This window comes from Sinohyriopsis cumingii, chromosome 11, assembly GCF_028554795.1.
Source record: "Sinohyriopsis cumingii isolate HCF-2022 chromosome 11, ASM2855479v2, whole genome shotgun sequence".
Taxonomy (NCBI): Eukaryota; Metazoa; Mollusca; class Bivalvia; order Unionida; family Unionidae; genus Sinohyriopsis; species Sinohyriopsis cumingii.
This window is the reverse complement of record NC_142971.1, coordinates 66,090,272-66,110,614: the sequence shown is the minus strand read 5'-3', so window position 1 is coordinate 66,110,614 and position 20,343 is coordinate 66,090,272. Positions and strand designations below refer to the sequence as shown.

The 20,343-nt window shown below is 33.7% G+C and overlaps 1 protein-coding gene across 5 annotated transcripts in view; it reads right to left on the bottom strand.

The window, feature by feature from the left end:
- LOC149788604 (histone deacetylase 11-like) overlaps nt 1-20,098 on the bottom strand; it is a 64,756-nt gene extending 44,658 nt beyond the window's left edge. The window contains exons 1-4 of one of the 5 annotated variants that reach the window (XM_089974667.1): nt 19,678-19,838; nt 14,685-14,857; nt 10,145-10,305; nt 225-325 (exon numbers count right to left, since the gene is read on the bottom strand). In XM_089974667.1, coding sequence (XP_089830793.1) covers nt 225-325; nt 10,145-10,305; nt 14,685-14,764 — 342 coding nt within the window. In that variant the 5' untranslated portion in view covers nt 14,765-14,857; nt 19,678-19,838. Of the gene's footprint in view, nt 1-224; nt 326-10,144; nt 10,306-14,684; nt 14,858-19,677; nt 19,839-19,961 lie in introns of those variants that run through there. The other 4 variants (XM_089974664.1, XM_089974665.1, XM_089974666.1 and 1 more) reach the window with 4 other exon arrangements.
- Between the last annotated feature and the right edge of the window lie 245 nt (nt 20,099-20,343).

Here is a 20,343-nt window from a genome sequence, read left to right as displayed (position 1 = left end):
TGTTTTGCAAGGCCTTTGGAATGTCAATAATAGCAAGCAAGAGCTATTTAGACGTTAAGGTTATATAGAACTCTGAAGACTTCACCTTTCTAAAAATACAAATAATTATAAAATGTATTTTGAATAGCGAGAAGCATCAAACCAAGGATTACAGAAATGCAAAGCAAGCTGTTATCGGCTGTTCAACCCTGCTGATATTATGCAGAACCAAAGCCTGGTCATACCTTCAAGCTCTCCAGGTACGATTTCTTGTGAACCACCAGCAAATCCTGCTCGGAGGCCTCCTTGGGCCGGACTGTTGTGTCATCTTGGATCATATTGTCATCTAAACAAAAATTAGTATCTGCAGTGGTAAAATATATCAATAACCCCTCATCTACACATTCAAAAGAAATTTAAAAACAAGGTACTAAGTGGGCCTAAAAAAATTAAAATACAAGGGGCTAAGTGGACCTAAGAAATTTAAAAACAAGGGGCTAAGTGAGCCTAAGAAATTTAAAAACAAGGGGCTAAGTGGGCCTAAGAAATTTAAAAATCGAGGTGCTAAGTGGGCCTAAGAAATTTAAAAACAAGGTGCTAAGTGGGCCTAAAGGCTAAATGGGCCTAAGAATGTTCACCTGACTGACTTATGCCTAATGGTCAAATGAAGGAAATGTTTGCCAAGAAACTGGAGTCAGTAGGATGCTTTCTGAAAAAGTTCTTCAAATTATGTTGACTGCATATTATACTGAAACAAGTATTTCATGGTTTTCTACTTTTGTTTCTTCATCCATATTTGCTGGCACATCTTTACTATTTGTCCAATACTAAAAAGTCTTTATGCTGAGTGGCTTTCTGAGATAAAGTTGCTTACTTTTTTTTTGTAACGAAGGTGGATTGGGATCATTTATATACATTTAAAAGACACTCATGTCTGAATACTTACAATAATTCTTTGTCAAATGTTGTTCAGCGCTTTTTAAAAAGGTGTTTAAAGGTTTTTATATCAACTGCAATTCTATTTGTTAGCTGACTAGCTTCATTTGTACAAATCTTAATGCCCCTTTATACATGTTTTCTCTTAGGTCAACTTTTGTTAAGCATTTTTTTTAAAGTTGTATAAAGGTCTTTATATTTTTCATAATAGCTGCAAAATTGTTGGCCACATCTGTACGTGTCTTTATGCCAGAAAACTTCTTGAAAATCATGTGTAAATCATACCAACATAAACTAAATAACAGACAGAAGAAAAACCATCTTGTAAAATTTAATAACTAATTTAATCATCAAAGTTATGAATGAAAGTGTAACAGGAACATACAGTATTATGAAGAAAAAAAATGAAAAGTTTCATATAGATTTAAAAACTGGAAATGCACAGGTCTGCCAAGAATAGTGATGTTGTTAAAAGTGTTATCCAGAACTCCTTCAAATAAGTTCCAATAGTTCCAAAATAATATATAGTCTGAAAAAATGAGCACTTTCTATTTCCAATGAAGAGTCCAAAAATTGTTTTTCCTCAAAAAATAATATTTAAGTACAACAGAAAACACATTTGCAGACTTGATGTCACAAAAGAAACACAATAAATAAGAAATGACTCCAAAGTAGGAACAAAATGTAATTGCTCAGTTCTCTCCTTATATACACCTTCTGTTACGACTATATTTCACAACATAACCCTACATGACAGTATAATACTCATTCTAATGTTTCAAAATATCTAATCATGTGACCGAACTTATCAAACAAGAAGTAACTTAATTCTTCTAGAATGTCCTAAGCGATCTAATGGCAAAAAGGTTGAATCTTGCAAACATGCCTACTCATAATTATATTATTAACAACTGTCAAATAGTACAGAAGTATCTATTTAAAGATCCTATGTTATTTTACATTCTTAATAATCGTAAAATAGACCCTAGTCACATAGGCAAAATCTAACTAAAGATAATCTGAACATTTATGGCCATGAATAAAAATTACACAAATTTGATAAAATCATGTATCAAGAGTTTTTAAAAAATATAGACATACATAACAGAAGTTTTAGATCAGGGACAATACATGACATATAATGTGTGAGCACAAAGTATCATACCATAAGCTCACCTGACCTTATAGCCACATGTGAAGAAAAAAATCTCACATTGGTTTTTAAAATATATTTTTTAACTGTTGGGTAAAACTGTTAAACTTTTAAAAAATTCTTTCAACTGACTCATTTTCTATGTTTATTTGCCTCTCTAAATAGTGAACTTAGACACAAATCCGTACCTGACCTCATCAACAAATTTTTGTATTAGAATTTATTTTCTCGAGGTCTTTATGTCAACTAATACTTATTACCATAAGAGTTTATGTTTTACAGTTTTCAAACAACTTTTCTGTCTGACTTTGTCCACATATATTTTTGGTTCCATTTCATGTAAAGCATTATTTCCTTAAAGTTCTTGGCATGAACCAGCAGCTAATTACTGTATCAATTAATGTTCCCAAGCATGTGTTCTGTGTTAAACCGTTTGTCTCGATATATTTGATATAATGTTCCCAAGCATGTGTTCTGTGTTAAACCATTTGTCTTTATATACATGTATTTGATATAATGTTCTCAAGCATGTGTTCTGTGTTAAACCGTTTGTCTTTTTATATTTGATATAATGTTCCCAAGCATGTGTTCTGTGTCAAACCGTTTGTCTTGATATATTTCATATAATGTTCACATGCATGTGTTCTGTGTCAAACTGTTTGTCTTGATATATTTGATATAATGTTCCCAAGCATGTGTTCTGAGTTAAAACGTTTATCTTGATATATTTGATATAATGTTCCCAAGCATGTGTTCTGTGTCAAACCGTTTGTCTTGATATATTTGATATAATGTTCCCAAGCATGTGTTTTGTGTTAAACCATTTGTCTTCACATATTTGATATAATGTTCCCAAGCATGTGTTCTGTGTTAAACCATTTGTCTTTATATTTAATATAATGTTCCCAAGCATGTGTTCTGTGTTAAACCGTTTGTCTTGATATATTTGATATAATGTTCCCAAGCATGTGTTCTGTGATAAACCGTTTGTGTTGATATATTTGATATAATGTTCCCAAGCACGTTCTCTGTGCTAAACTGTTTGTCTTGATATATTTGATATAATGTTCCCAAGCATGTGTTCTGTGTTAAACCATTTGTCTTCATATATTTGATATAATGTTCCCAAGCAAGTGTACTGTGTTAAACTGTTTGTCTTGATATATTTGATATAATGTTCCCAAGCATGTGTTCTGTGTTAAACCGTTTGTCTTTATATAATTGATATAATGTTCCCAAGCATGTGTTCTGTGTTAAACCGTTTGTCTTAAGTTGATATATTTGATATAATGTTCCCAAGCATGTGTTCTGTGTTAAACCGTTTATCTTTTTATATATGATATAATGTTCCCAAGCATGTGTTCTGTGTTAAACTGTTTGTCTTGATATATTTGGTATAATGTTCCCAAGCATGTTTTCTGTGTTAAACTGTTTGTCTTGATATATTTGATATAATGTTCCCAAGCATGTGTTCTGTGTTAAACCATTTGTCTTTTTATATTTGATATAATGTTCCCAAGCATGTGTTGTGTGTTAAACCATTTGTCTTTTTATATTTGATATAATGTTCCCAAGAATGTGTTCTGTGTTAAACCGTTTGTCTTGATTTTATTTGATATAATGTTCACAAGCATGTGTTCTGTGTTAAACCGTTTGTCTTTTTATATTTTATATAATGTTCCCAAGCATGTGTTCTGTGTTAAAACGTTTGTCTTCATATATTTGATATAATGTTCTCAAGCATGTGTTCTGTGTGAAACCGTTCGTCTTCATATATTTGATATATTGTTCATATGCAATTGTTCTGTGTTAAACCGTTTGTCTTGATATTATTTGATATAATGTTCCCAAGCATGTGTTCTGTGTTAAACCGTTTGTCTTGATATTATTTGATATAATGTTCCCAAGCATGTGTTCTGTGTTAAGCCGTTTGCCTTTATATATTTGATATAATGTTCCCAAGCATGTGTTCTGTGTTAAACCATTTGTCTTTATATAATTGATATAATGTTCCCAAGCATGTGTTCTGTGTTAAACCGTTTGTCTTTATATATTTGATATAATGTTCCCAAGAATGTGTTCTGTGTTAAACCGTTTGTCTTGATATTATTTGATATAATGTTCCCAAGCATGTGTTCTGTGTTAAACCATTTGTCTTGATATTATTTGATATAATATTCCCAAGCATATGTTTTGTGTTAAACCATTTGTCTTTATATAATTGATATAACGTTCCCAAGCATGTGTTTTGTGTTAAACCGTTTGTCTTTATATATTTGATATAATATTCCCAAGCATGTGTTCTGTGTTAAACCGTTTGTCTTAAATTGATATATTTGATATAATGTTCCCAAGCATGTGTTCTGTGTTAAACCATTTGTCTTGATATTATTTGATATAATGTTCCCAAGCATGTGTTCTGTGTTAAACAATTTGTCTTTATATAATTAATATAATGTTCCCAAGCATGTGTTTTGTGTTAAACCGTTTCTCTTTATATAATTGATATAATGTTCCCAAGCATGTGTTCTGTGTTAAACCGTTTGTCTTTATATATTTGATATAATGTTCCCAAGCATGTGTTCTGTGTTAAACCGTTTGTCTTTATATAATTGATATAATGTTCCCAAGCATGTGTTCTGTGTTAAACCGTTTGTCTTGATATATTTGATATAATGTTCCCAAGCATGTGTTCTGTGTTAAACCGTTTGTCTTTATATAATTGATATAATGTTCCCAAGCATGTGTTCTGTGTTAAACCGTTTGTCTTTATATATTTGATATAATGTTCCCGAGCATGTGTTCTGTGTTAAACCGTTTGTCTTGATATATTTGATATAATGTTCCCAAGCATGTGTTCTGTGTTAAACCGTTTGTCTTGATATAACTGATATAATGTTCCCAAGCATGTGTTCTGTGTTAAACCGTTTGTCTTTATATAATTGATATAATGTTCCCAAGCATGTGTTCTGTGTTAAACCGTTTGTCTTTATATAATTGATATAATGTTCCCAAGCAAGTGTTCTGTGTTAAACCGTTTGTCTTTATATAATTGATATAATGTTCCCAAGCATGTGTTCTGTGTTAAACCATTTGTCTTTATATAATTGATATAATGTTCCCAAGCATGTGTTCTGTGTTAAACCGTTTGTCTTTATATAATTGATATAATGTTCCCAAGCATGTGTTCTGTGTTAAACCGTTTGTCTTTATATATTTGATATAATGTTCCCAAGCATGTGTTCTGTGTTAAACCATTTGTCTTTATATACATGTATTTGATATAATGTTCCCAAGCTTGTGTTCTGTGTTAAACCGTTTGTCTTCATATATTTGATATAATGTTTCCAAGAATGTGTTCTGTGTTAAACCGTTTGTCTTGATATATTTGATATAATGTTCCCAAGCATGTGTTCTGTGTTAAACAGTTTGTCTTTATATAATTGATATAATGTTCCCAAGCATGTGTTCTGTGTTAAACCGTTTGTCTTGATATATTTGATATAATGTTCCCAAGCATGTGTTCTGTGTTAAACTGTTTGTCTTTATATAATTGATATAATGTTCCCAAGCATGTGTTCTGTGTTAAACCGTTTGTCTTGATATATTTGATATAATGTTCCCAAGTATGTGTTCTGTGTTAAACAGTTTGTCTTGATATATTTAATTTAATGTTAATGAGGCTGAATATTAATTATGTGGATGTTTAGCAGCACATCAGTACAATAATGGTTATATCATGCCATGTCAAAGTAATGTTTTTAAAATATAATACAAGAAATGCATACAAAACTGTAGGAAGGTAAACACTTGTAAAAAAACATAAACACTATGTAAAACATGAAAAGGTTGAAGATAAATATAAAGAGTTGCCAAAAATTTCAGAAGACAAGCATTTCCTAATAAATATAGATATGAAAAACAATAAGGTCAAAGTAAATATGTTCTATTTTTATAAAATATAGTATTTTCAAAGAAAATGTGTAAGCTATTAAATTCTGAAAATGCACAACCTAAGTTTGTTATGCAAACTACTGAACTATTGTTGTTGTTATAGGTTTGATGCTAATTTTCAGCACAAGATAGGCTATACATGGAGGCCAGTATAACTGGTTGAGGGAAAACCCCAGAAGAACCATTGACCCATGGGAAGCTACTGGAAAGCTTTCTCACATACCCACAATGACCAAGCCCAAGACTGGAATCCACATAGACAGAGGTGAGATGGCAGTGATCCATAATAGTGAGCACTTTGAGACCAATTGTTCACTTGGGGCCCCCATCAAGAATTTTCCCTGGTGGTACATCATCATAAAGTTCCTTAATTTATAACATCTAAAATTCCTGAGGGTGGAAGTCAACACACTTGACAGTATCGTGTTCACTGTCAGTGAATACTGGGGGGCCCTGAGTAGCCGAATGGTGTAAAGCGCTCTTCATTACGGATCACTGCCATCTCACCTCTGTCTGCGTGGGTTCCAGTCTTGGATTCGGCCATTGTGGGTATGTGAGAAAGCTTGCCAGTAGCTTCTCATGGGTCGGTGGTTCTTTTCAGGGATTTCCTGGGTTCTTACTCTACCATTAATACTGGCTGCCATGTATAGCCTATTGTGTGCTGAAAAACGGTGTTAAACCCTACAACAACAAGAGTGAATACTGATGATGTATGCATGGGTCATGATGCTGTATGCAAGGGTCAGGTATGTGTGTCCTATATGCAATTAGCACAATATTACCTAATGTCTGTTAATTGTTCTGCATCCAATTAGAACAATACTGATTTATGTCTGTTAATTGTACTGTATAAAGGTTGCCACTCTCCAATTAGCACAGTATTGCTTTATGTCTGCTGATTGTTTTGTATAATGTTTGCCACTCTCCAATTAGCACAATCTCACTTAATGTCTGTTAATTGTTCTATATAAGAAATGGGACTCTCCAATTAACACAATATTGCTTTACTGCCACTCTCCAATTAGCACAATCTCACTTTATGTGTGTTAATTGTTCTATATAAGACATGCCACTCTCCAATTAGCACAATATTGCTTTATTGCCACTCTCCAATTAGCACAATATCACTCTACCTATGTTAATTGTTCTACATAAGACATGCCACTCTCCAATTAATTCAATATTGCTTTATGTCTGCTAATTGTTCTGTATAAAGTCGGCCACTCAACAATTAGCACAATATTGCTTTACTGCCACTCTCCAATTAGCCCAATATCACTCTACGAATATTAATTGCTCTACATAAGACATGCCACTTTCCATTTAAAACAATATTGGTTTATGTCTGCTAATTGTTCTGTATAAAGGTTGCCACTCTCCAATTAACACAATATTGCTTTATGTCTGCTAATAGTTCTATATAAGACATGCCACTCTCCAATTAGCACAATATTTCTTTATCTACGCTAACTGTTCTGTATAAAGGTTGCCACTCTCCAATTAGTACAATATTACTTTATGTCGTCAATTGTTTTATATAAGACATGCCACTCTCAAATAAGTACAATGTTGCTTTATTTCTGTCAATTGTTTTATATAAGACATGCCACTTTCCAATAAGTACAATATTGCTTTATGTCTGTCAACTGTTTTATATAAGACATGCCACTTTCCAATAAGTACAATATTGCTTTATGTCTGTCAATTGTTTTATATAAGACATGCCACTCTCCTATAAGTACAATATTGCTTTATGTCTGTCAATTGTTTTATATAAGACATGCCACTCTCCAATAAGTACAATATTGCTTTATGTCTGTCAATTGTTTTAAAAAAGACATGCCACTCTCCAATAAGTAAAATATTGCTTTATGTCTGTCAATTGTTTTAAAAAAGACATGCCACTCTCTAATAAGTATAATATTGCTTTATGTCTGTCAATTGTTTTAAAAAAGACATGCCACTCTCCAATAATTACAATATTGCTTTATGTCTGTCAACTGTTTTATATAAGACATGCCACTCTCCAATAATGGGGTTGATCTTATGAAGCTTGTTTGTGGAGTTTTCATTCTACATATTATGCCATGTATACTGATGTATGTAATATTTGAGGCCAGTACTTGGTTCTTACATTCAAAAACAGGTGACTGCAGGGCAGTTTTAGCTGGGGGTTTTCTGCATTTTCATTAGTGTTACTACCAATGGGACTCAACAGCTAGCAGTACAGAATACTTTTCATAGACTGATGTTCTGTCTGTGTTATGTCATCATGATCTATTGCCAAGGGTATTTATAGGACTCGAAGTAGTTTTGTCTTCTGAATGCTGCAAAATTTTCCACATATTTGTGAATCAAATTTCAAAAGAGAAATTAAGTCAGAGAACCCCCATGAGTCTCTTTGATTATTCAGTCAGTGACAGAAGTCCCTCAAAGGGACTGATGCTCTGCTGGCTGAAAAGAATTTCTGGGAATTTAAGACCATTTCTTCCTATTAACTTGTGAGTGTTGAAACCATCTTTGCTATTTTTCTGTAATAGCAACATTTTCAAATTAGTTGCTGTGGTGAATATACTGGATGTCAGCTTTGTTATGGCCCTATGGTCTTAAAGTAAGTAACAGAAAGAAGAGAAACCAAAAAGGTTTTATCATATTCAACAATTTATTTCAGTAGAATAAAAAGTGAACATTTAAGAGGAACTTACAGTATCATAAACTAGATGCAAATAATCCTGAATGTTCTGTCATAAGTCCAAAAGAATAGAATATTCCAAGTTGCAAGTCTTGAATATGCTGATATACCAATAGTCTTGATTGTGCTGATAAACCAAGTCTGACTGTGTTGATGTACCAATAGTCCTGATGAACCATGATGATATAATCCAGGATAATCCCAAAGTAGTGTTTTAGTGCAAAAAAATCAATGAGCATTTTGTAATTCCAACACATAATTTCCATAAATACTTCATCCTATATTGTAAATGAATACAACTAAAATTATTCCAATTACTGATTTTTACAATAGAAGTGAATAATTGTTTACCTTGTCCCTTTAAATACATTACCACTTGACCCAGGCTGCAATAGCTTTTTCTAATGGAAATTTCTTCTAATTCTTAAGAAAGATTAGGCTTTGAACTTAAATTACAGTCTACATCTTGTTTAACACTTATAATAATGACAAAAATCAGTTAGACAAAACATAACATCAGTCTAGTAGACATAAATTCTACCCTCAATCACAGACAAAGGTCAAGCACACAATATATATTAACGATATTTAACAGCTTGCCACCATTTTCATTTCGGACCAATAAGGCATTAATATAGGGCTTCTGGTAAAAACACCATGTTTATATGACTTTCCATTTTGAAGGAGTATGGAAAACGATGAACTATTTGTGCTTGTTTTGTACATAACATACAATGGACAAGCCGAGTTGCATGAAGAATTGTGTCATATGTATGGGTAAGCTATTGCTGCTATTAAATGGTAGTTCTCTGCAATGAACAGACTTCAGAGTTTGTTAGACAATAGGCTTCCATGGAGGGTGCTCCAATACCTTGTGACAATTAGTACAAAAGTATTTACTTCTTTCAGCACAAGTTTGTATGAACTTGTATCTACATTTTTACATTATTTTCATTGGTTTAATACCAGTACCAGATTATAAAGAGGTAGGCAATTCAATTTTCAAGGCAAAAAATGTGGCAATTACTGTTGACAACTTTTAAGTAACAACAATAAACTAGTCTAGTGCAAAAAGGGAGAATTACTTGTTTATTTGGTGAAAGATTATGGTAATGCTAAATGCTTGTCCAATGAAATTAAAATAAATGTATGAAATAGAAATAAGAAAACTAATGATCTTTATTCATTTCTTGAACAATTTAATTAAAAACAATCCAACAACCGAGCACTTGTAATGGTCCATTAAGTTACAACTCTAATGTTTCAATCAAGTGACTATACTGCCTGGCTTAAAGCACATGAAAAAGTACTTTACTTTAAAGTCCTTAATTTTTATAAAGCATGAAAAATTATTTTTGAAAAAATCAAGGGAGTCCAAACTTTTATAGAATCCCAAGACTTACGTGCATTATGGTTTATTACTAACCTACCCTTTAAAAATTTGTAGACTCTGCCCCACTTTCCAGCATCAAATGGATGGAGTTTTTCAAGACCAAGAAATCCAATGTTGTATTCTGGATCATAAACAATTGGCCATTTTGATTCCTCCACTGACACATACAACTGAGTTTCATGGGGTGGCTTTTTGTCTCTGAAATAGAATAGCAATAGTAACAAATATTGGATTTCTAATTTAGTTTAAAGTGCACACAACAGACATGTATTACAACATCTGTGGAACAAGACTGGTTTATAAAAGTGGTCCTATGTCTGATGCCAAGATTCCAAAGCCATAGTCTGAGTCAAAATTGGTTTCACTGAACATTTTATTTGGCAGTAAGTGGAAGCGGTAAATTCCATGCACACAGTATGTTACAACTGAAAATACTGATATATTTAAGAATTGAACTTTATAACTGACAGGATTCTTAAAGCTTGAAAATCAGTTACTGATTTGCAAGCTTCATGAATTCATGACTTCTGTAAAAATAGAAGAACTATAATGAAACTGTTGTTTACAAATACATATACTGTCAAAGCTCACAAGGAGGGTGCATGATGAACACATTAGATCCTTTCTGGTGTTATGAAGATTTCTATATCACATGATGCAATTTTAACCAATCAAAATGCTTGTTACTATACACTGGGGGAAAATACAGCAATAGCAAACCACACCACAAGCAATAGTGTGCTTGGGCACCTGAATGAAGACATAAAGGTTCTGTGATCAGGTTGACCCTACATGTTTTCTTTGGACAAAAATATAGCTGGAGATAAATATGTCAAATATCTACTATAAAAGTCCTAAGGCAAATTTAACAATTGTGACTTATTCATGGTCAGGCACATTTTGACTGACCACTTCATGTCAAATTAGGTACAAAATAAACAAATGTACCATTAACAACATTGTATACGCCCCTCTTGTGTTTAATAGTTCCTTATGTAGCCCAGTTGACCCTAAATGTGATGAGCAGAAACCACTGTCTTATTAGACTTACCATAAGTAACATTTGACCTTTTCACCCCAGAATGTGCTGAACTCTTTACTACCCTAAATTCAAGCCATCCACAAAATCTGATCATTGAATTTACTCTGGAACTAAATTTATTCTGCAAAATACCTCTTTTTAGCCACAAAGACCATCCCTTTGACCCTAAAATTAATAGGTCTCTTGACCCCCAAATCAATAGGTCTGCCCCTACCTTAAGTACAAGCCCTCTACAAACTTTGGCCAAGATACGCAGTCAGTGACATTGATCTTTGACCTTTTGAACTCAAAATGGATATACTTCTTCCTTTACCCCCAGCGCAAGCCATTCACATTTTTTTTTTGGTCCAGGTATCTAGGTGAAACTAATTTTATTATGTATATTTAATTTGCATTGTTTGTTAGTTTATTTATTAATTACATGCTATGGGTTATGTAAAATTGTATTTTGTTGTTGTTGTTGTTGTAGGGTTTAACGCCATTTTTCAGCACACGATAGGCTATATATGGCGGCCAGTATTAATGGTGGAGGAAGAACCCGAGAAAACCCCGGAAAGAACCACCGACCCACAAGAAGCTACTAGCAAGCTTTCTCACATACCCACATTGGCTGAATCTGAGACTCGAACCCACGCAGACAGAGGTGAGATGGCAGTGATCCGTAACGGAGAGCGCATTAGACCACTCGGCCACTCGGGGCCCCTTTGTATTTTGTACCTGACCTTGTCCAAAATCAAGTTCACTGTTAACATAACTAAAATATTTTTTTTAATTCTGCAAATAACTAATAAACAGTTTCTGTTAGTGTAGGTTAAATATTAGGATCATTACCTCAGTCTGCGTCAAGGACATTATGTTTACCATATTCTTTATTATAATTTTAGTTACAGACCTTGCCTAATTATTGTTTGGAATGTTTTGTAAATTAACTTTTGTCCTACAACCTGGCTCTTCTTTGTGCCTTATTTTTTTAAATATAATCTTGTTTATCTAGAAATTATCAAATTACTGTGATTCGACATAAGACTTGGCACATCAAGACAATTCAGACCATTGATACATTAGTACATTCAGGACCACCAGCCATCACAGGCAAATCAACAACTTCAGTGTTGGAAATTATTTGGAATACTACTAAAATTTATTCAAAACTTTATTTGTTAGGACTTGTGTTAGTAGTTCAAGGCTTATTTGGGACTTAATTCACAATACTCAAAGTTATTTTTACATATCCACTCTGTATTCTTTACTGAATTTTACAAAGCTCGTTGCTTCTTGCTCTTTTCTATTACTTATTTTAAGACTATTCTGTTATAATAATTATGCAAAGATCATTTCTCTTCTTTCAAGTAGTGACCTTGACCTTTGCCCTTTTTGGCCCCAAAACCTACAGGCTTTTTTCTTTTTCCAAGCACAAGTTATATACAAAGTCTGATAAATGGAGATGATAGAAAACTTGAGTTTTGCATGGAAACCATCTCTTTTTTTTCAGTCAGTTACTTTGACATTTCACCTTTTAACCCCAGAATGAATAAGTTTTTTCTCTCACCCTAAGTACAACCCAATCACAACCTTTTGGTCTATGTTATGTAGAATTAATGCCATTGTGCAGAAACCATTTTTCTTCTTTCAATCACCCCAGCCTTGACTTTTTTCTTTACTATAAGTGCAAGCTATCCACCGTATTTGGATAACTGTCGATAATGGAGAACCAGAGGAATTGTGTGGAAACCAGCTTTCTTTAAACCACAGTGACCCTGTCCTTTAACATCTGTAAATGACAGGGGTTCATCCTGAACACATGTACAAGGCTTCTGACAAGTTTGGGCTTTATAGAGGGCGGATAATGAGTTATAATACAGAAACCATCTTTATTCTTTCAGTTAAAGTGATTATGACCATTGTGCATTTTGGTCTAATAGGTCTCTTATTTACACTAAGTGCAAGTTATCCACAAAATCTGGTAACTCTAGTGCATTACAACAACAGTGCTTGTACAGAAACCAAATTGGTAACTGTAGTGGTAACACCGAAGGACAGAAATCATAACATAGTATGTTCTACCTTACAGCGGGCATATGAAAAAAGATAAATAACGATCAAGGTCTTTATGGAGTGCTAGTTTTAATTAAATTGACTCTAAAGTCATACCAGTGTGTATGAAAATCACCTACCCATAATGCAACTATTCTGAATCCCATTCACTTCTGCAATATACCCATCTTCAGACTACACACACTTTGTCTCTTTTTTTTAGAAAACCATGCAAAATTTGTATAGTTGATCTAAGTCTGACAAACATGTGTCAGGCTGTTCAAGGGTATTTGTTTGGTACCCTTGAGGCTGGATAACATATTTTAGGTACAACCCTTCCTACAAGCCAAACAATGTATTATGGAATTTAGTAAAACATCAGCACATACTGGCTGTATAATGCAGATTAAAGGTTTATTTCTAACAAATATAAAGATAAAAATAAATTTCAGGAAGAAAAACCACTTTAAACAAATGCAAACTTGTACTAGTAAAAGATAAAACTTAGAAAGTAAAATGTTACAATCCTCTATAAGGTACATAAAAAAATACAAAATATGAATTCCTTAAAATGTACCACCAAAAAGTGTTACCAGCATGTAACCTGCATTCCCTCAAAAAGTACATGATTTTCTCTGGTTGTATTTTATCATAAATTTTCTCACCAGTAACTGAGTTCAAACAAAAAACTTTTGTTTCACTTAGTGGGACAAGAATGTGTTCCATTGTCAATGCTTGCTAGGAGGTATGCATTCTTGTCAAGGTTCACCTTTCAAGACATACTGTGTCCAAAACACAAGTTTGTATGTCCTGTATATAATGGGTATAACTGTATGAGAAATGCCACTGTCCAATAATGGTACCATGTTCAAAAACTTGTTATGGAGTTTTACTTTTGTATATATTTTGCCAAGCATATAAAACGTGCCAATTTATAAACATAAACATTAAAAAGTCTTAAGAATGTATTGGTTATAAAAGGTGGTGCTGAACAGACTTAATTTCCATAAAAAGTAAAGACATTCAGTGGATGGTTGTTTAGACCCAACCTATTTCTCACCAAAATCTAATGCATTACCAACTATTCTGCCTCAGTAACCCTTCAATTATGCTACTGGTATATGGAAACTCTTCAGCTTCACTCACAACAAACAGGGAGTCCAGGGATTTCAACCTGGGACCTGTTGTACATGAGACCAGTGTGCTTACCTTCTGGTCACCAGCCACCTTACTTTTACAGCATTTGTCCTCACCATGTACTATACTTGAACTATCTGAACTACATGTATAGTTTTCCAATGATGCTCAAGTAACAACTAAATTGAAGGATTAAACTGGTATTGAGCATTTATCAAAGCCACTGCTATCAATTCACAGTAGTACTAGGACCATTTACCTTGTAGTACTAGGATCATTTACCTAGTAGTAACAGGACTATGTACCAGGACCATTTACCTAGTAGTAACAGGATTATGTAACTAATAGTACTAGGACCATTTACCTAGTAGACAACATATCTGCACGACTTTGTAATTTTCCAGTCAATCGGGTGACAAAAATGGCTGCCAACAACTTGTACATTTCAATGTCAGGATTCTTGATGAAATTAGTTTATTAACTTCTAATAACTACTGTGATATCAATGATTCCTGTACTTGACGGATGTTACATCAACTGAAGAACACAAATGGTAGAAATGCAGTAAATTTAACAAGTCATCTGATTCCCAGTAAGAGTGTCTGCAACACTAGCCACAGGAAATCCAGTTACTGTGCAGTCACGAAATGTAATAAATTCTAAGCAGTATTTTTGTTAGTTGCTGACATAATTCACACCTGCAATGATATTTCTACACACTGGCAATTAAAAACATAAATGGTAAAAACAGGAGCGAGGATTTGTGATTGTTTTATTCCGGTAAAGACCATAATGCTTGTCTGACCACTCCTTTCCATACTAATTATTTTCTTATGGTTCAACTGTAAAATGATTACTGTTATTATTAGAATCGTGATAGCAAATCGACTGTTTTAAGAAATATTCTTTGGTAGGTGCATTGTTTGTAACCTGTGGTCCATGTCATGCTCAGCAGAACTAAACACATTTGGTTTTATGGCTGCTTTTGCAATACAATGCATTTATCAATGATTTTTTTTAACAATGTTGATCCAATTATGCTTGCATTAAATATAAAATACCAGATTTTAAAGTAAAGTAATTGCTCTAATGAAATATGCTGTCATGCTCACCATTTTACAAATTTTGTTCTGCCTTAAAAAAAATCATTCATTTTCGTTTTTACTAAAGGAAAACAGAAAAATATTTAGCCAAGCTGTATAATAAAAGCAACACACTGAAAAAGTGGACCTGTTTTTTTGAACTTGGACAGCTTGTAGAATACCAAGGCCAAACATTTTATCTGCAATTGAGTTCTGTATTTTTACTTAATATTTTCAAGTTTGAGTAACACCCTATTTTTGTTAATGAGCATAAGCACATAGGTATATTTTTTTATCTATGTCTGTCTCTGTGTCTCTGTGTGTGTGTGTGTGTGTGAGAGAGAGAGAGAGAGAGAGAGAGAGAGAGAGAGAGTTTGTATTTATATATGTTAATACAGACTGTAAACTTAAAGCCAGGACCTGTCAGCAATTATGTACAACGTTAAAGGGAATCAGTAAAATCCAATCTGATTCCAATCAGATCTCCACTTTCCTATATGAAGATGTGACTGTGACTGCTTAGGGCCATGTTCTGATGACTTTTGTATTAGCCAATAGAAATGGAGCTTTCAGAAATCTGCAAGTTAACCAGATTTTTCTGCACACATTGATGCTCTTCAGCCATAATGTGAAGTCTCCCAAAGGTCAAGATATAAGACTACATCTGTGTGTGTGTGTGTGTGATTTTGATTTTTAACATAGCTTTAACAATGTTTCAGTCATATCGCTACGATGTCTGCAATGTGATAGTTTATAGTGATGTCTAGCACTGGAACATCATGCTGCAGACATGTAGCATGATGTACCACCCAGTCACATTATCCTGACACCAGGCCGACCAGTCCTAACACTAACCTCTTAATGCTGAACGCCAATAGAGGCAGCTGTTAGTACCATTTTTGTAAATCTTTGGTATAACTCGGTCGGGAATCGAACCCACGACCTTCCGTATGCCAGTAAGATAAACATTATTTAGGCATCAGTAATTATCTTGATTAGCCACTACAGCAGCAGCCTCACATGAAAAGCTGGGTGCAAGAAACCTACATGCATGAAATAAACCAAAGCCAGTAAAATGTTAAATCAATGTCTAATTGACATACACACAGTCATCTAAACAAAGAAAGAAGCTAAACTAAAAACTTAAACAAGAATGCATAATTCATAGTCATGTATGTACAAAGCTAGTCCTCATCTCTAGCGGATAGGTGCACTGAAACCTACTAAAAACTGATGCCCAAGCAAGGTTAATTCAAAATTTGAGTCATCTAACTAATAACACCTTTAATCTCAAGAGTCAAAACTGAAGTCTTGACAGTCATTAGATTTTTCAGTCATAGCTGGTATTTTTCATTATTCATTGAGAAAACGGATGTTTATGATTTCTAGACTCAAGCTGAATAATGAGAAACAGGTGTACAGTAGTTTGTAGAAAAAGAGAAGCAGAATGTGAGATGGACATGGCCATTTCTGATTTTCATACAAATGTCTTTCTAATTATATATGACTGTGTCGATATTAAACAAAAAAGGATTAATTTTAAACAACAAAGAACATTCATCAAAGAAGTTATCACCAAAGTTATAAATGGATCGTTACATTTTCCAAAATGACAGGAACATATTCATTGTGCCGTGAAAGTTTCCTTTCGTAGGAAAAATGTTTATGCTTATAAGCACTACCAACAGCAGCATAAAACACATTTACATTTCCGATCGTTTGAAACTACAGATATCTGGAAATCAAATTAACTGAAGATGGGGTATCTCACAAAAATGTTGTTGTTGTTGTTGTTCTAGGGTTTAACGCCATTTTTCAGCACAAGATAGGCTATACATGGCGGCCAGTATAACTGGTGGAGGAAGAACCCTGGAAAACCCAGGGAAGAACCACCGACCCACGAGAAGCTACTGGCAGGCCTTCCCACGTACCAACGTTAGCCAAGCCTTGGACTCGAACCCACGCAGACAGAGGTGAGATGGCAGTGATCCGTAACGGAGAGTGCTCTAGACCACTCAGCCACTCGAGGCCCCTCACAAAAATGTTTGTTAAATTTTTTAATTTTTTCACCTATTTTCATTTCCCTATGAACTGCCCATTCCAAAGATGAAAGCTGTCTCCAGCTGACCAAAATCTAGGCCAATTTAAGTTCATGTACATGTAAACAACTAAAGCATACCTGTCAACTTTTTAAAAGCCAAGTAGGGAGATTGAATGAAAAAAAAGATTGGGAATGAAAAAATAGTATGGGACCAAAAATCAAGAGGTTTATTTGCATAATTTTTTAAGCCTCATTATCACTAAATATTGACCGATCTTTCAGGTCCACTACACGTGAAATTCTCAAAGGACATGCCATTTCTCCCTGTGACGCACCTCATTTTCTTCTAGGACAAGCACTCATTTCATATTCTGGTCAGCTGTGGCCAAACTGCACAACAGATAAAGGTTAGTCTCAAGTAAACAAGCAAAAAAGCCAGGGTGCCTAATCAGTTACTCCATATCATTGCAATTATCTTGTGAAAAGGACTGGCCCTCTGACATAATTCAAAGAAACCATGTTCTACAGATCATCTTATGTAAACAACAGTAACTGACTGGCAAATAAACAATGCTCTATTTTGTTTTATCTAGCGGTACCGAAGTACGCAGTCTCAAACTACATGTACCATACATGTGACAACTTATTTTCCTACGTTTTATATCCCTTTATATTCTCAACTCAAAAGGCATTTAACATTGTTTTTTTACTAAATAACATATTTATTCAGAATAATTCTTTTAGGGTATATGAGCTGTATGGTATGTTTCTCCATTCCTTCTTTTAATTTAATGATGGTAATTAACATCTGCATATATGGTACTGTAATGTCAGGTGTTCACTCATGTAAGTTTCTTTGGTGGAAATGAAGACACTACAGCATCACGGTGATCATTCTTGTGATTGAAACTAATTGCTGACAATTATGTTGTTCTGGATTATTATTTGTTATGGTTTATTTTCTGATTTTAGTATTGTTGTATGGTTAGAAACATTCATAAATTGACTTGAATAATGTTTAAATTTAACATTCTATTTACCGAAGAAAGATGCAATAATCAGGAGTTCTCAGCAAAAATTGGGAGATAATCTGAAATCACCAGGTAGGCGTGGAACCCCCAAAATCGGTTGATTTTTTTTTTCCCTGCTGGGAGAGTTTATACATATGTTATAGCCATGTGCTATTGGTGACAATATCGTAGTGAATTGTTTAGTGACAATTAGATATAGATCAAACAAGGTCTACCATTTTTTTATATATGTTATTTGTGTTTCCTAACAGGATGTAACTGATAATAAATTTTACAACATGTGATCTATACTTGAATTCATGGATTATTTTTATATATTATATATTATATTATTTAACAAATTATGGATTGTACTACAAAAATATAAGTTGTGAATATACAAGTGTATTTCAGACTATGTTTGGGACCCCCTGGTGACAATCAGGATATATTATAAGTCAATGAGTGAAATTACTAAGTTTTATTGTGCATTTTTGATATCCTTAATGCCGCTTGCTTTTAAAATCAGTAGAGGGTATAAACAAACAGGATGGTGTGAGAATATTCTAGTTCTACTTGATCCACACTGAACAAAATACTAAATCTGCTTCAAAAAGAAACTTGCTCTTCTTCAGTCACCACTTGTAAACAAGTCACATATCTAACCATTAAACAAACTTAACCATTAAACAAACAAGTATATTCCTTCTTTTTACAAAACTGAAAATGCACATAATTTATACTTGCAGCACATCACATATAAATGCTGAAACATAAATTATTGTTGCACATTACACATCCAAGATGACATTATTCCCAAATACGTTCCCTCGCCCCCCCCCCCCAATTCAACAAATATACATATATTGATCAGTATAGGATGACAGAGGTACACAATGTCTATAACCACTCAACAAGGTGCAAAACAGATTACAGTGAGTGCAATATAGACCTGTGCATAATTACAATATAGACCTGTGCATAATTACCTCCAGATAATTAGAAATGTTGCCAGTCAGTTTTATTCTGGGCAAGTGGCTAGGGAAAAAAGAATTACAGCCCAGAAATCACGTGACTATTAGAGTACAAAAACCTTGCTGTCTTCATCTTAATATAGATGAAACTTCGAAATCGATTACGAGCCCTTCCTATTTCCGCCATTTTTTATTTTTATATTTTGTAATGCAAGTGCGTAAAATTCACATTGCTGGTGTGAAATTGTACCTTGCTCTATGTGTTAGTGTTACCCACTACTAATTCGAAATGTACTACACATAATGGAGAATAAGTAACGAGTTGGCGGTAACTGGTTCCGTGCGGCGAATGAAGCAGAGCCTCTAAAGCGCTATGAACACTTTTTCATGTCATCATAGTCGATTCAACTTTCACTTTAATATAAGTAATATTTCTTACGAATCAAACGTCACAAAGATTTGCCGCCTGTTAAATTCCTTCGATTTTTAATTCCTTTACAATTAAAGACATGGTCTAATTATATTTATATTTACATTGGTGACTTCGCAGAAGATGAATTATCAGCTGACATTTTGCATTTTCGTTCTGTTTACAACCATGAAACGTTTGGTCTTCTGTTGTGTTTACAACATTACAAAAGCTGTACTTTGGCCCCTCTGTCTACAATGAAGGGGCTCTACCTAAACACAGTAATGGACATAGACGGAGATTAAAAGCACGGTAATGTAAAGGAAATTCCAGTAAAGGATCAAGAAATTAAAAATCATTTTGCATATACAGGATCGATAGTAAGTTTTGTTAAATAATAAAAATGTAAGTTTTCTGTACCGTTTGTTATTGTTCATTTATTGACATTAATATGATATACACTGCTGTCGGGCATTTCTGCGCACCTAAGGTTTTCTTTTCCAATAT